The following is a 13432-nucleotide window of genomic DNA, read 5'->3' as shown; positions in this document are numbered from 1 at the left end:
AACTGAAACTGGCAAATATTCCAATCCTAAATTTTATTTGGTTTTCTTCCAAATGCCACTCATACCTCACCTGTCATTCAACAACATCTTTGCCTCTGCACTTCCGCCTCGACTGACATCTCTGCCCAAACCCTTTGTCTTTAAATATGTCTGCTTGTGTCTGTATATGTGTGGGTGAATATGTGTGTGTGTGTGTGTGTGTGTGTGTGTGTGTGTGTGTGTGCGCGCGAGTGTATACCCGTCCTTTTTTCCCCCTAAGGTAAGTCTTTCCGCTCCCGGGATTGTAATGACTCCTTACCCTCTCCCTTAAAACCCACATCCTTTCGTCTTTCCCTCTCCTTCCCTCTTTCCTGATGAGGCAACAGTTTGTTGCGAAAGCTTGAATTTTGTGTGTATGTTTGTGTGTCTGTCGACCTGCCAGCACTTTCATTTAGTAAGTCATATCATCATTGTTTTTAGATATATTTTTCCTACGTGGAATGTTTCCCTCTATTATAACCATATCATTAATTTGAACCCAACAATTATATATAAAAAAACAAAGATGATGTGACTTACCAAATGAAAGTGCTGGCAGGTCGACAGACACACAAACGAACACAAATATACACACAAAATTCTAGCTTTCGCAACCAACGGTTGCTTCGTCAGGAAAGAGGGAAGGAGAGGGAAAGACGAAAGGATGTGGGTTTTAAAGGAGAGGATAAGGAGTCATTCCAATCCCGGGAGCGGAAAGACTTACCTTAGGGGGAAAAAAGGACTGGTATACACTCGCACACACACACACACACACACATATATCCATCCACACATATATAGACACAAGCAGACATATTAAAAGGCAAAGAGTTTGGGCAGAGATGTCAGTCGACGCAGAAGTGCAGAGGCAAAGATGTTGTTGAATGACAGGTGAGGTATGAGTGGCGGCAACTTGAAATTAGCGGAGATTGAGGCCTGGTGGGTAACGGAAGAGAGGATATATTGAAGAGCAAGTTCCCATCTCCGGAGTTCGGATAGGTTGGTGTTAGTGGGAAGTATCCAGATAACCCGGACGGTGTAACACTGTGCCAAGATGTACTGGCCGTGCACCAAGGCATGTTTAGCCACAGGGTGATCCTCATTACCAACAAACACTGTCTGCCTGTGTCCATTCATGCGAATGGACAGTTTGTTGCTGGTCATTCCCACATAGAATGCGTCACAGTGTAGGCAGGTCAGTTGGTAAATCACGTGGGTGCTTTCACACGTGGCTCTGCCTTTGATTGTGTACACCTTCCGGGTTACAGGACTGGAGTAGGTGGTGGTGGGAGGGTGCATGGGACAGGTTTTACACTGGGGGCGGTTACAAGGGTAGGAGCCAGAGGGTAGGGAAGAAGGTTTGGGGATTTCATAGGGATGAACTAAGAGGTTACGAAGGTTAGGTGGACGGCGGAAAGACACTCTTGGTGGAGTGGGGAGGATTTCATGAAGGATGGATCTCATTTCAGGGCAGGATTTGAGGAAGTCGTATCCCTGCTGGAGAGCCACATACAGAGTCTGATCCAGTCCCGGAAAGTATCCTGTCACAAGTGGGGCACTTTTGTGGTTCTTCTGTGGGAGTTTCTGGGTTTGAGAGGATGAGGAAGTGGCTCTGGTTATTTGCTTCTGTACCAGGTCGGGAGGGTAGTTGCGGGATGCGAAAGCTGTTGTCTGGTTGTTGGTGTAATGGTTCAGGGATTCCGGACTGGAGCAGATTCGTTTGCCACGAAGACCTAGTCTGTAGGGAAGGGACCGTTTGATGTGGAATGGGTGGCAGCTGTCATAATGGAGGTACTGTTGCTTGTTGGTGGGTTTGATGTGGATGGACGTGTGAAGATATATATGTGTGTGTGTGTGTGTGTGTGTGTGTGTGAAAATATAATATGGATAGCTAAAATTTTACTCAACAAGTGACAGCAGGAGAAAACGCATAGGCTAAAACTGTAGGCCAGAAGCCAGACTTAATACTAAATAAAAATAGACACTTAGAGCAAATGATAAAAGCCCCCTGCCCGAATAAAACGCAAAACTAAGCCTGTCATGGCAGTGTCATCATGTAAAAGGGCAGGGAGCTGTGCGTCAGCCGGGAGTGACCAATGCGGAGCCGACAAAGGACAACTGAGTCTCTGCGATTGGCTCGCATGGATGACCGCCACACAGTCGTCATCTCCTTGATGGCACAGAGTTTATTAGGGGTGGTCAGACCGCGCCATTCAGCATCCCATAGCACGAAAACTTTGCGGCGTAAGACTGCTGACAAATCAGTCTCTGGGAGGCCAATGTCCAGGTTCGGTTCACTGGTGGCCTGTTTGGACAGGCGGTCAACATGTTCATTGCCCACGATATCGACATGACCGGGGGTCCACACAAAGACCACAGAGCGGCCGCAACGGGCAAGAGTATGCAGGGACTCCTGGACAGCCATCACCAGACGAGAACGAGGGAAACACTGGTCGACAGCTCGTAAACCGCTCAGGGAATCGCTAGAGATAACGAAGGACTCACCAACGGGCAAGAGTATGCAGGGACTCCTGGATAGCCATCACCAGACGAGAACGAGGGAAACACTGGTTGATAGCTCGTAAACCGCTCAGGGAATCGCTACAGATAAAGAAGGACTCACCTGAGCAGGAGCGGATATACTCTAGGGCATGAAAGATGGTGACCAGCTCAGCAGTAAAAACGCTGCAGCCAGCCGGCAAGGATCGTTGTTCGTAGTGGTCCCCTAGAGTTACAGCATAACCGACATGACCAGCAACCATCGAGCCGTCAGTGTAAACAATGCCAGAGCCCTGATACATGGCTAGCATGGAATAAAAGCAGCGGTGGAAGGCCTCCGTAGGGACAGAGTCCTTGGGGCCCTGTGCCAAGTCAAGCCGAAGGCAAGGGCAAGGAACACACCATGGGGGTGTACGCAAAGGGGCCCGGAAAGGAGGTGGAACAGGGAAAACCCCAATCCCGGAGAGAAGCTCTTTGACGTGGACCGCAATCATACAACCTGAATGGGGCCGACGTTCTGGCAGATGGACGACCGACTGCGGGTACAGAAGACGATAATTTGGATGCCCGGGCAAGCTAAAAACATGGGCAGCATAAGCGGCCAGTAAATGTTGGTGCCGCAACTGCAGTGGAGGGACACCTGCCTCCACAAGTATGCTGTCCACAAGTATGCTGTCCACAGGGCTGGTCCGGAAGGCACCAGTGGCAAGTCGTATCCCGCTGTGTAGTATTGGGTCCAGCACCCGCAACGCAGATGGGGATGCAGAGCCATAAGCCAGACTCCCATAATCCAGACGGGACTGGATTAACGCCTGGTAGAGCCGTAAGAGGGTAGATCGGTCGGCGCCCCAGCTGGTGTGGCTCAAGCATCGCAGAGCATTTAGATGCCGCCAACACTTCTGTTTAAGCTGCCGAATATGAGGCAGCCAAGCCAACTGGGCATCAAAAAAAAACACACCCAAAAACCTATGTGACTCTACCACAGCAAGAACTTCGCCGTCAAGATAAAGCCGCGGCTCTGGGTGAACAGTGCGTCGCCGGCAGAAATGCATAATGCAGGTCTTGGCAGCCGAAAACTGGAAATCATGCGCTGCAGCCCCCAAGACTGCGCCTTGCAGATAGTGTCCTGCAGCTGACGTTCAGCAGCTGCAATGCCAATGGAGCTATAGTAGAGGCAGAAGTCGTCAGCATACAGGGAAGCAGAGACAGAATTTCCCACCGCTGCAGTGAGCCCGTTTATTGCAATTAAAAACAGGCAGATGCTGTAGACAGATCCCTGTGGTACTCCGTTCTCCTGGACTCGGGAGGAAATATGGGAGGCCGTGAATTGCATGCGGAAGGTTCGATGCGACAGAAAATTGCGTATGAAAATTGGCAGCGGACCCCGAAGACCCCAATCATGAAGTGTAGACAGGTTGTGATGGTGCCACGTCGTATCGTATGCCTTCCGCATGTCAAAGAAGACAGCGACGAAGTGCTGAAGGCGGGCAAAGGCCGTACGGATGGCGGACTCCAGGCTCACCAGATTGTTGGCGGCAGAGCGGTCTTTTCGGAACCCACCCTGAGATGGAGCCAGGAGGCCCCGAGACTCGAGTACCCAACTCAATCGCCGGCTCACCATCTGTTCGAGAAGCTTGCAAAGAACGTTGGTGAGGCTAATGGGGCGGTAGCTGTCCACCTCCAAAGTGTGCTTGCCAGGTTTCAAAACGGGGATGACACTGCTTTCCCGCCATTGTGATGAAAATTCACCCTCAACCCAAATACGGTTGTAAAGGGAGAGGAGGCATCGCTTGCAGTCCACTGAAAGGTGTTTCAGCACCTGACAGTGGATGCGATCTGGCCCAGGAGCGGTATCAGGGCAAGCGGCTAGGGCACTGTGAAATTCCCACTCACTGAATGGAAAATTGTAGGTTTCAGGATGGTGGGTGCGAAAAGAAAGGCTCCGACGTTCCCTCTGCTCTTTAATGAAGCGGAAGGCCAGTGGGTAAGCCGCAGAAGCGGAACTCAGAGCAAAATGCTCTGCCAAGCAGTTGGCAATTACGTCGGAGTCAGTACAAACTGCTCCATTCAGTGAGAGCGCAGGGACGCTGACAGGGGTCCGATAGCCGTAGAGGCATCGAATCTTCGCCCAGACCTGCGATGGAGAGACATGGAAGCCGATGGTGGACACATACTGCTCCCAGCACTCCTGCTTGCGTTGGCGGATAAGGCAGCGGGCTCGCGCACGCAGCCATTTGAAGGCTATGAGGTGTTCTATGGAGGGATGTCGCTTGTGACGCTGGAGCGCCCGCCGGCGATCTTTAATCCCATCAGCGATGTCAGGTGACCACCAAGGCACAGTCCTCCGCCGAGGGGACCCAGAATAACGGGGAATGGCAGATTCTGCGGCAGTAACGATGCTGCTGGTGACTGGGTGAACCACCGCATCAATGTCGTCATTAGAGAGAGGCTCAATAGCGGCAGTGGAGGAGAACAAGTCCCAGTCAGCCTTATTCCTTGCCCACCTGCAAGGGCGCCCAGAAGACAGACGCTGTGTCAGTGACAGAAAGATCGGAAAGTGGTCACTCCACACAGGTCGTCATGCACTCTCCATTGGACAGATGGTAAGAGGCTAGGGCTGCAGATCGAAAGGTCGACGGCAGAGTACGTGCCATGCACCACACTGAAATGTGTGAAGGCACCATCATTTAAAATCGAGAGATCGAGTTGCGCCAATAAATGCTCAACAGTGGCGCCTCGACCTGTTGCCACCGACCCACCCCAGAGAGGGTTATGGGCGTTGAAGTCGCCCAGTAACAAGAAAGGCGGCGGCAATTGCACTACCAGCACAGCCAGGACCTGCTGCGTGACATCACCATCTGGTGGAAGGTAAAGACTGCTGACGGTAACAGCCTGTGGCGTCCACACCTGAACAGCGACAGCCTCTAAAGGTATTTGTAGAGGGACAGACTCGCTGTGAAGTGAGTGAAGGATATAAATGGAGACGCCACCAGACACCCTTTCATAAGGTGCCTGGTTCTTATAATAACCCCGATAGCCACGGAGGGCGGGGGTTCGCATTGCTGGAAACCAAGTTTCCTGAAGAGCAATGCAGAAGAAAGGGTGAAGGCTGATAAGTTGTCTGAGCTCAGTTAGATGGTGGAAGAAACCGCTGCAGTTCCACTGTAGGATGATATTGTCCATGGCTCGGAAAGGTGTGAAAGGACTAGAGAGGCAGATTACGCCGCTGGGTCACCTGCTGCCTCCGATGGAGCACCTGCGCAAGTGCCATCCATTGCGTCTGATGGACCGGCGAGATCGAGGTCCTCAGCGGACGCAATATTCTCCACCTCATCCTCAGACGCAGAGCTTGTAGGTAGCGGTGGAGTAGGTGCCACCGCAGTTGCCTTGGATTTACGGGTCTTCAATGTCGCTTTCTCTCGCTGTTCCTTAGGTTGCCATTGCTGGGAGGGTTTAGTGGAGTCAGTCTCTGGAACCGAAGATGAGCACGAAGCTCGATGACCAGCAACCTGTGGCTTCTTCAGCCACTGGTGGGTGTCTGCTGTGCCGCTGGTAGGAACCTGGGAAGGGAGGGACCCAAAGGATCCCTTCCAAGCGAGAGAAGCCGAAGAAGACTGACGCTTCTCCGGCTTAGAAGTGGGGACTGGCGTCCCCAATGGTTGGGGTGGAGTTGCTCCTGAAGTAGATGAAGCAGGAGCAACCTGGAGTGAAGTGCCCCCCCATAATCAAGGGGGCCGGTGGATGCTGACCGATCTTAGAGCCAACCGTATGTGATGATGGGAGAACCGTTGTTGCAGCAGTGGCGTAAGTCGACATCATTGGCACAGGATGGAGCCTCTCGTATTTCCGTTTAGCCTCGGTGTAGGTCAGGCGGTCCAGGGTCTTATATTCCATTATCTTCCTTTCTTTCTGGAATATCTGACAGTCCGGTGAGCAGGGGGAATGGTGTTCTCCGCAGTTAACACAGATAGGAGGCGGGGCACATGGAGTATTGGGATAAGAAGGATGTCCACAATCTCGACACGTGATACCGGAAGTACAGCGGGATGACATGTGCCCGAACTTTCAGCATTTAAAACACCGCATCGGAGGAGGGATATATGGCTTCACATCACAACGGTAAACCATCACCTTAACCTTTTCGGGTAAGACATCACCCTCGAAGGCCAAGATGAAGGCACCGGTGGCTACCTGATTATCCCTCGGACCCTGATGGACGCGCCGGACGAAGTGAACACCTCGTCGTTCTAGGTTGGCGCGTAGTTCATCGTTGGACTGCAGAAGAAGATCCCTGTGGAATATAATACCCTGGACCATGTTGAGACTATTATGGGGCATGATGCTAACTGAAACATCCCCCAACTTGTCACAAGCGAGCAACCTCCGTGACTGGGCAGAGGACGCTGTTTCGATGAGCACTGAACCAGAGCGCATTTTGGACAAGCCCTCCACCTCCCCAAACTTGTCCTCTAAATGCTCCACAAAAAACTGGGGCTTGGTCAACATAAACGATTTCCCATCAACTCGCGTACACACGAGGTACCGGGATGAATATTCTCCATTGCCTTCTTTAGCCATACGTTCCTCCCATGGAGTGGCCAGGGAGGGAAATGATCTTGGTTCGTACTTCTTACCATTGAGGTTAGACCTCGACCGCTTAGAGACTGCTGGTGGAGGCCCACCAGCGAGAGATGATGTACCATGCTTCATTGCGGGTCATCTGCCCTGATGCCACCCACTCCGACCAGGGGCTCTCCCCACGGGCGCCACCCAGCCACAGCAAAGACCACCTGGCAGGGTGGCCTTCGCCAGGAGTCCCGATGCCCCAGAGGGATAGGCATCTACTCCTCGGCATACATGGGGAGGTAGCAGCTCAGGCATCAGTAGTGCGATCCCTGTGTAGTCAGGGGGCTACCACCAAGAGGGTACATGACGACCCCACCACAACGGACTGGCTACCGTGCTGGTTGTCGGGTGTCTAATATCCATTAATAAATGGAAATGCACAATGGAGGGAATTTAGGCTACCCGGAACACACTGCAGCCGATGTGGCCGGAAGCTCAGTGTCAGATAAACTCCATGACAAAAACAAGTATGCCAGATCTTAGGGCAAGATGGATATAGAATGCACCACGTAAGGCGTCCTTCCCCAAATGGTACGCACTAATGGAAAAATTTGGAAAAAGAGTGGTCAAACCCTTTAGGGGATCATCACATTAAAGGTTGAAACAGTTGAGACTCCTTTTAGTCGCCTCTTACGACAGGCAGAAATACCGTGGGCGTATTCTTACCCCAAACCCGCAGAGGGGAATGAAGGAAAGACTTTCTCCCCTTCTCATCCCATCCAACAGTTTCTCATGATCCAGGATTCTGGGCGATTTTTCCATAATTCTTCCCATTTCCTGAACTTCACCTTTATTTGCCTTCAACCCTCTCACTTTAACCCTTCTGCAAGAAAAAGGGGCCACTGCCATTGAAAGCTTGCACATTTCCAAATCTTCTATATATTTTCTCCTGCTGCCACTTGGTGAATGAACTTTTTTCCTATCAATATTTTATTATGAAAGTAATATGATATTGTGAACTATTCCCCAATACCACATACTCAATTCACTGTCATCACTGATTAACTTGACCATTTATTGTCCAAATAACACTTATTATGACCCTTTATATGCAGCAGTTCACTTCCAATTTATTTTGGGGTGTTCTATAAAGTCACCCAACATGAACAATCCTGTGAAAAATGCATATAACAGGTCACTAGCCTGTTTTGGCGATACTTACAAGCCTTTTACAGAACACAATCTAATCAAGAGTAGTTTAGTGTACAGTCTGAGACCTTTTGCTCTGAATCCTATCATCAAGTCCTTTTGATCTGTCTGAGAGACATAGCTATCAAAAGTAGTCTGACTTTCTACATGGAATTTGGGACTATTTGTCTTGTGTTGTAATTTTTCCTCTAATATCTTTTACAATCATTGACAAAAAAAAGTGAAGTGTCAAGAAAAACAGGGTCGGACGTCAATGTAACTTCGAACATGTACACACCATTGGTGGGGATGTAAAAGATTCGAGTTGCAACTCTCTCTGACAGGTAGAATGGCCACCGGACTGCATTAGTGTTGTTCACGTATATTGTTGTTGACAGGCTTGGTAGAGTATATAAGGGGCATGAACAGTGTCAGATGTTCAGTGACCACTGTGAACTATATGGCGATGTCACATATTCATGCGAGACAAGTGTTATCAGAACTTCAGACTTTTCATGGGACTCATTCTGTATCTCCATTTGGCTGCCTGGTCAAATCGTGCAATATCCAGATTTGTCAGTTATTTGAATGTGACAGTGGCCTTGATGTTGGACTATACAGGAACATGAAGTCAAGCTTACTCGTTGTCAAGGTTCTGTTTAGCTACATCTGACTATCACACACACACACACACACACACACACACACACACACACACACACACACACCACATTGTAAACCCTTCATATCGTTGCTGCCATATGATAACAAGTAATAGACTCCCTGTAATATTCTGTGTTGCCCGCACCATTGGTCAGAGACTAGCAGCAGACAAACTAAGGAATTAATGTCCCTCGACACCAACTGCTGTGTTTGGAGTGGTGCCGTGACAGAAAGCACTGATTGCTGCTGATTGGCATTGCATTGTATGCAGTAATGAATTGTGGTGAGTATGGCGGTGAGCTGTGGACAGGCTCCATTCTTACAATGCTTTAGAGAGACGCAGCAGCATTAACCTTGTTGTCATGGAGTGCAGAGTTATCAGTTCAACTTCAGATCAAGGCTGGTAGTTAGGGAACTATGACAGCACAACTGCAAATCACAGAACTGCGTCTTCACGTGTTACCTTGCCTGCAACAGTATCACAGCGTCTGAAACTTCCTGGCAGATTAAAACGGTGTGCCGGACCGAGACTCAAACTCAGGACCTTTGCCTTTTGTGGGCAAGTGCTCTACCAACTGAGCTACCCAAGCACGACTCACGCCCCATCCTCACAGCTTTAATTCCGCCAGTACCTCGTCTCCTACCTTCCAAAGTACTGGCGGAATTAAAGCTGGGAGGACGGGGCGTGAGTCGTGCTTGGGTAGCTTAGTTGGTAGAGCACTTGCCCGCGTAAGGCAAAGGTCCCGAGATCAAGTCTCAGTCCGGCACACCATTTTAATCTGCCAGGAAGTTTCATATCAGCGCACACTCTGCCGCAGAGTGAAAATTTCATTCTAATCACAGCGTCTATTTTCAACACGAGTGTGCTCATCCTTCCTTACACAGTACATGTCTTTATGAACTGTCCAAGTGGCGTTGAGGTGCTCCAGTAGTCAGTCAGATCCTCATATCCATTCCCGGTAAAATACGTAAGAGACCATCTCGGGCATCAACCCCATTTCAGTGCCATTATCCATTATATCAAAGATCAGTTACAATAGTTATGGGCCAACTTGCCTCAGGATAGGACACATTAGTTTTATGAACCCTTTCCAACCAAATCAGTGCATCCATTGAAGCCAGAGAGGGAGCACTGTCACAGTGTTATTTGGGTTCATATTGCCAAGTTCTTTGTACACTGATCTCAATTTTACAGTCATTGCAATACCACCACACACCCTTTCAAACTGTGAAGCTCTATTTCATTTCTTCCTCCCCTTCAGGGTGCTTCACTTTTTTTTCAGGCATTGTATTTACTATTTTGTCGCATTGTTTCTGTACTCTTCCCCTTCCACAAAAAACATATCTAAACACAGTTCATATTTAAACTCCAATACCTGAATTTAATGGCCTCATAATAAAGCATGAATGCTTCTTTCCTCATTTGGCATGCTATTAGAACAAGGAAAAAGCAAAACAACAACCAAGCAAACATGGGGAGTAGACAGCACTGTTGTTAGTTGTTGTTTAACAATAGTTAATTCATAACTAGCACACAGCAAATTTAAAATAACAAACCAGCAAAAATAGTAGCAATTAATAACAATTATCTTCAAAGTTCTGCCAATTTTTTGTCACAGGCTAAAATTATTTATGCAAAGTAATAAATTTTCTACTCTACAGTGCACTCTCAAGCTTGGAAAAAGAAGAAGAAGAAGAAGAAGAAAAACTTTCACAAGAATCTACTCACCTGTAAACCCCAAAGGACAGCGGCACGCAAATGTTGTGACTGGGTATATTGGACGAAATAAAACAGTATCACTGCTAATGAATCCTGATGCATTGCCAAATTTAAGTACTGTCAGACATTCTTCATAGTTCAGGCATGGTTCGCGAACACATAGATTGTCATCGAAGGGTAAGACCTATGACAAAAGGGCAAGATTATTCCATTACATCATAAGTGCATTTCTTGAACCAACTAAAGGCTAAAAAAGGAAAATGCATGAAATGTAATAGTCTGTTTATACAATGTGAACCAACCTACATTTATATGTGCTAAATTGGATTAATAACTAGCTTCATTGAACACAACTTCTTACATAAAATTAATAAAACACGGACATTCCAGCAATAACTTACAATTACTTATGAGCTAATGAGTACTATACCCAACTACATAATTCTATAACAACAAGATAATCACATTAATCCAGCCAGATTACATTCTTAACATTAACAATATGCAAAAGGCTTTCTTGAAATAAGCACAATTACATGTACAAACCAAGAGCTACTGACTCCACTATAAGAATACACTACACTATCATCGATACTGAAAAGTGAAAGCTTCTTTTCTATTTTTCCATCTACATTTATTGTTTTCAAACCACAGTGAGGTGCATGACAGAGGATACATCCCATTATAGCAGTTATTAGGGTTTTTTCCTGTTCTAGTCACGTATGGAGCACAGCAAGAATCATGTTAGAATGCCTTTGTGTGTGCAGTAATTACTCTAATCTTATCCTACAACCCTTATGTGAGTGATATGTAGAGGGTCGCAATGTATTCCTACAGTAATCATTTAAAGCTGGTTCTTGAAACTTTGCTAATACACTTTCTTGGAATAGTTTACATCTATCTTCAAGAACCTTCCAGTTCACTTCCTTTGGTATCTCTGTGACACTCTCCCTCAGATTAAACAAACCTGGGATCATTTGTGCTCCCCTTCACTGTATATGTTCAATAACCACTACTTTCTTAAGTCCATAAACCTATCCACCCAGGACACCCCATTGTAGCCGGTTACTGTGCCCCCACTGAGAGAATCTTTGCTCTCAAGGACTAACACCTTCAACCTATAACCCGAATCTACCCACCTATGTAAAAGATACCAACCATTTCCTCCACTGACTCTCCATAGTTCCTGTCCCTTTACCACACCGTGCACTGTTATCTCCCTGTACATTAACATTCCTAATGCCCATGGCCTTACCAATATTGAACACTACGTTTCCCAACACCCGACGGATCCCAGACCAAAAACCTTCTTCCTGGTCACCATGACCAACTACATCCTCAACCACAATTCCTTCTTGTTTGAAGGCATTACCTACAAACAAATCAGGGTTACGGCTATGGGTACCTGCATGGCACCATCCCATGCCCACCTATTCATGGGCCATCTAGACGAATCTTTCCTAAAAACTCAGAATCTTAAATCCCTCACCTTGTTCAGATTCAATGACGACATCTTTGCTACATGGATCAAAGGTGAGGACACCCTAACCACATTCCTCCAGGATCCCAGCAACTTCTCTCCCATTTGCTTCACCTGGTCCTACTCAACCCATCAAGCCACCTTCCTAGATGTTACCCCTCACCTCAAAGATGGCTACATCAGTACTTTTGTCCATATCAAACCTATTAACCATCAGCAATATCTCCACTTCGACAGCTGCCACCTGTTCCATACCAAGAAGTCCCTTTCACACAGTCTAGCTACCCATGGCCGTCGCATCTGCAGTGACGAGCAGTCCATCTCGAAATATACTGAGGGTCTCACTGAAGCCTTCACTAATCATAATTATCCTCCCAGCCTTGCACAAAAACAAATCTCCCGTGCTTAATCCTTCAAGCCTCCCACCACCTCCCGAAGTCCCACTGTCTGGCCACAGAGGAGCATTCCCCTCATAACTTAGTAACACCCAGGACTGGAGCAACTGAATTACATTCTCTGTCAGAGTTATGATTACCTTTCATCGTGGCCTGAAATGAGAAATGTCCTCCCACTATCCTTCCCACCCCTCCCACAGTGGTATTCCACTGTCCACCAAACCTACATAATATACTTGTCCACCCTTACACAACCCCTGCTCCCAATCCCTTACCTCATGGCTCATACCCCTGTAATAGACACAGATGCAAGACCTGTCCCATACATCCTCCCACCACCACCTACTCCAGTACTAACATCACCTATCCCATCAAAGGCAGGGCTACCTGTGAAACCAGTCATGTAATCTACAAGCTAAACTGCAATCACTGTGCTGCATTCTATATAGGCATGACAACCAACAATCTGTCTGTCTGCATTAATGGCCACCAACAAACTGTGGCCAAAAAACAAGCGGACCACGCTGCTCTTGAGCAGGCTGCCCAACACATCATTCATTTCAATGACTGCTTCATGGCCTGTGCCATATGGATCCTTCCCATCAACACCAGGTTTTCTGAACTGCACAGGTGGGAACTTTCCCTGCAATACATCCTACGTCCCCATAATCCTCCTAGCCTCAACCTTCATTAGTCACTGTACTCACCCATCCAGTTTCTTCCCATTCCAGCATTACACAGTCTTCACTCCACCATCACACCCAGTCTTTTTATTTCTCCCCTTTTCCACTACTTCCCCTCCCCATCTCTCCCCTGCCCTCCGTCTAACCTGCAGAATTTCACTGTCCGTCACCCCCACCATACTATCTCTCCCCCTCCCTGCTCAAGCCTCCTCTTTATCAC

The 13432-nt window shown here is 47.9% G+C and overlaps 1 protein-coding gene across 1 annotated transcript in view; it reads right to left on the bottom strand.

Moving 5' to 3' along the window:
* LOC126247999 (protocadherin-like wing polarity protein stan) overlaps nt 1–13432 on the bottom strand; it is a 368259-nt gene that overhangs the window by 243652 nt on the left and 111175 nt on the right. Inside the window, exon 12 of the mRNA XM_049948622.1 lies at nt 10664–10838. Coding sequence (XP_049804579.1) covers nt 10664–10838 — 175 coding nt within the window. The remainder of the gene's footprint in view (nt 1–10663; nt 10839–13432) is intronic.

Source organism: Schistocerca nitens, chromosome 1, assembly GCF_023898315.1.
Source record: "Schistocerca nitens isolate TAMUIC-IGC-003100 chromosome 1, iqSchNite1.1, whole genome shotgun sequence".
Lineage (NCBI taxonomy): Eukaryota > Metazoa > Arthropoda > Insecta > Orthoptera > Acrididae > Schistocerca > Schistocerca nitens.
Note: the sequence above shows the minus strand (reverse complement) of the source record. Positions and strands in the feature narration are given on the sequence as shown.